The 3,752-nt window shown below is 38.1% G+C and overlaps 1 protein-coding gene across 1 annotated transcript in view; it reads right to left on the bottom strand.

Annotated features, from left to right (window-relative positions):
- Positions 1–1,103: 1,103 nt before the first annotated feature.
- The window catches only part of LOC144959204 (complement C1q-like protein 2), a 12,313-nt gene continuing 9,664 nt past the window's right edge, over positions 1,104–3,752 (bottom strand). The window contains exon 5 of the mRNA XM_078891746.1: positions 1,104–1,529. Coding sequence (XP_078747872.1) covers positions 1,315–1,529 — 215 coding nt within the window. The 3' untranslated portion in view covers positions 1,104–1,314. The remainder of the gene's footprint in view (positions 1,530–3,752) is intronic.

Below are 3,752 nucleotides of genomic sequence, written 5' to 3' on the forward strand. Positions count from 1 at the left end.
GCTACGTGGTCTTGTGGTATGACACTCGCTTTCGGATCGGAAGGTCCTGGGTTCGAGCCTCGCGCTCGGCGCATAGTTGATAAAAGGCTCTTGGAAAAGGCTCTTTACTCACATTCTCTCACCGTACTCAGGTGTAAAATGAGTACCTGGTCGTTAACAGCGTTGTCTTTGTCCTAAATACTGTAATATGTCCCGTCCTTCATGTTAAATGTTACTGTTGACCAGGGACCTCTTGTAAAGCGCTTTGAGCACGTTCAGTGGATATTGCGCTATATAGAAGCTCCATTTTTTTTTTGGTATTTCGCACTTTGGGAATTGATACGTCATTTCAATAAAACAGGGATTCTGCTGGAGATTTTAATATTTTAAAAATATTTTGTATCTTTAAAACAATTTTCTTATGGGTTTGCGACTTTCAATTTACAATTAAAGGAACGAAATTAACGTCGCTCAACTCTTTATTATATTTTTAGACATCATATAGGCATTAGTTCTCACTAAATTGTATTCAGACTATAAACGTTCACGGTTTACACATTCTGATCACATGACATATGAAAAGTTCTAGCCAGCATGCAGAATAAAAAGTACCGATTTTTCTTTGTTTAGAACCACGATGGCAGCCGTTGCTAGGCGACATCACATCAGACTATTGAATCCAATTGCCTTTATCGTTAAAAGGGAATGTGAATTACAAAATACAAAGGTAAAAAACACTCTTCTTTCAAAATCAATCGGGAAGCGCCATCTTTATTCTTCTTCTTAGTATTTTAGACGAATAAACTAAGGGACATAACAACAAAAATATGACAACAAAGGTCAAAAGGTAGAACGAAGTCTCTCTCTCTCTCTCTCTCTCTCTCTCTCTCTCTCTCTCTCTCTCTTCTCTTATATATATATATATATATATATATATATATATATATATATATATATATATATATCTACCTCTTCCATCATGATTTTCTACACTACTTAATTGATGTAAATATTGCTGCTCGAAGCTCGAAGAAAGAAATAACAATGTGAAATTGAATGTAAGCATCAATTTGATATCCGAAAACAGAGAAATGCGATAATGTGGTAGTGGCGTTGTTGAGATGAATAAACAAAAACATTTATCAAAGTTTTTGCTTGCTCATCTTAACAACGCCACTACCACATTACCAATCTCATTCATCTGTGCTGTTTCATTCATACTGTTTTGTTGATAAAGGGGAAACCCGAAACGTCCATTTTATCTGTTTTCGTATATTAAATTGAAGCTTACATTCAATTTCACATAGTTATTTACAATACTCAAGTGAGCATAATTCAGAGCGGATGTAAAAGGTATCCAGTGAAAACGGAGTAGTGGTCATCAGCGGTCAAATACTCGTAATTGGAATCCCACACGACGGGTTCGACGGTGTCTCCTGTCTTCAAAGCCACAATGGTGGTCACAGACGATTGGTCATCGTCAGAGGCGTCCTTCGCCTTCAGGGAGGCCACTGTCTTGCCTTTGGCCATCAGATGGATGTAAATGTAATCTGTAAAGAAAAAGTCAGCAATCATTGCATATAGATAGTATGCGCTTGGCTAAGAAGCTCATAACATTGCCATCCGGAAGTATAACGGACAACACACAAAACTGTGTGTATCCATGAACGTTTATAGTCAGGTTAATATAGTTCAGTGAGCACTACTCATAAACGCGGATGGCAAAAAACAATAACAAACACATGAGTGACGTCATCTTCGAACTATCTATAGTATGATGATTCCCCGTAGGAAATATGAAATTATAGACTGAAATCCCCCCCCCCTCCAAAAAAAAAATATACAAACCCCAAATGGGAGCGATCTATATTCATGTTTTCGTCCAACCAGGTCATCAATCACATGATTTGTTGCTGTCCAAAGATTGGATATTTCTTAACAAATATAAACACGCTGATTTGTTTACAAATGTTATAAACATACCCACGTGTCAAGTTGAATCAAATGACCAATCGTGAATGGGTCACTTTGAGCACATTTTGAAATGTGACCAATGACCTCGAGCACATGGAAAGTTAATGTAGATCATGCCCATTAGAAACAAAACTGTTTTTAAAAATTCGTCCTATAAATATTGATCATTTAAAAGACCCTCATCTTGTCAAAAACTTCCTGATTTTAGAGCTTTTAACAAGATGAAGGTTATTTTAATCGATCGATATTTGAAGGGCGAGTTTTCTGGCCACACACACACACACACACACACACACACACACACACACACACATATATATATATATATATATATATTTTATATATGTATATATATATATTATATATATATATATATATATATATATATATATATATATATATATATATATATATTGAATCGTGTTGGATACAAATATGGTACGAAAAGTGCTCGACATGTAGCAATGGAGCGAATTATTATTTTAATATTTACCACAATGTTGGAGTCAGTCTAGATCGATGTTCCGGTCTCCGGAACCACTTAAACAAGCAACAACACACAACAAACCAAAGTCATGTAACACACAGTCCTGACGATGGCTGAAAATGCCTGAAACATCGATGTAGACTGACTCCAACAAAACGGTATAAAGAGTAACGCAGGGATTCACCAGATGCCAACATGGGGAATTTGTGCGGCTATGTCGTCTTGTGGTACGACACTCGCTTTTGGATCGGAAGGTCCTGGGTTCGAGCGTCGCTCAGTGCATATTGAGTTCTTTGAAAAAAGCTCTTTACTCACATTCTCTCACGGTACTCAGTTGTAAAATGAGGACATGGCCGTTCTCAGCGAGGTTCGAACCCAGGACCTTCCGGTCCGAAAGCAAGTGTCATACCATTAGACGACATAGCCGCACAAAGGGGAAACTCGAAACGTCCACATCATAATCTGTCTTCTTTCGTTCAATGGAAGCTTCTATTCCCTTTAACTATTGTTATTGATTTCTCCGAGCTTCAAGCAGAAAAACATTTGCATAAAATCAGACATAAAAAGTTTAAAAAAAATTAAATCTTTAGAGCCTTCAGGCCCATGGAGCCGGAGTGTATCCCGGTTTCTACAGCGTGAAACGGACAAGAACAATTGCTTGTACTCTTTGGATAGGACGCCATTCTATCGCAAAATACTTTCCGCCAGATTTATCAGACCCAGCTATCCATTCACTGCTGGGTGGACAGGGGGCGGGGCCAGAAAAAAAAATCTCGGCTGCATCCAGGATCGATCTCGGTCCCTTTACGTGTGAAGCGAGTGTTCTACCAACTGAGCTAACGGGATCCCCTCTGACATAAAAAACTTAGCACAAATCTCATTTTCTTTCTTTTTTTTCTTTTTTTTTTTAAAAATCATGATAACATTTTGGGGCCTTGGGTTCCCGATAGCTCAGTTGGTAGAGCATTCACTTCACACGCCATGGGACCGACTTCGATAGAACCGTAGCCATCGTTAACTTCTAGCCTGACACTAGAACCCATTAGGACTTATAGTTTGACGTCATTTTTAAGGTTTGTGCAACGTCCAGTGAGTTGTCGTTAGAAGAGCCCAAGGAAACAAGTGATCCCGTTAGTTGAACTGTTGAAAACAACTCACGTTTTTGAATCTCTTTTTTTTTTTTTTTTTTTTTTTTGGCCAAAGACTTGTCTATAGATAGAATGCGCTTGGCCAAGGAGTTCACAACATTGCCATCCGGAAGTATAACGGACCAACACACAAACTCTGTGTAACCATGAACTTTTATAGTCTG

Source organism: Berghia stephanieae, chromosome 13 (genome assembly GCF_034508935.2).
Source record: "Berghia stephanieae isolate SIO BIC M18660-M18661 chromosome 13, UCSD_Bste_1.3, whole genome shotgun sequence".
NCBI lineage: Eukaryota > Metazoa > Mollusca > Gastropoda > Nudibranchia > Aeolidiidae > Berghia > Berghia stephanieae.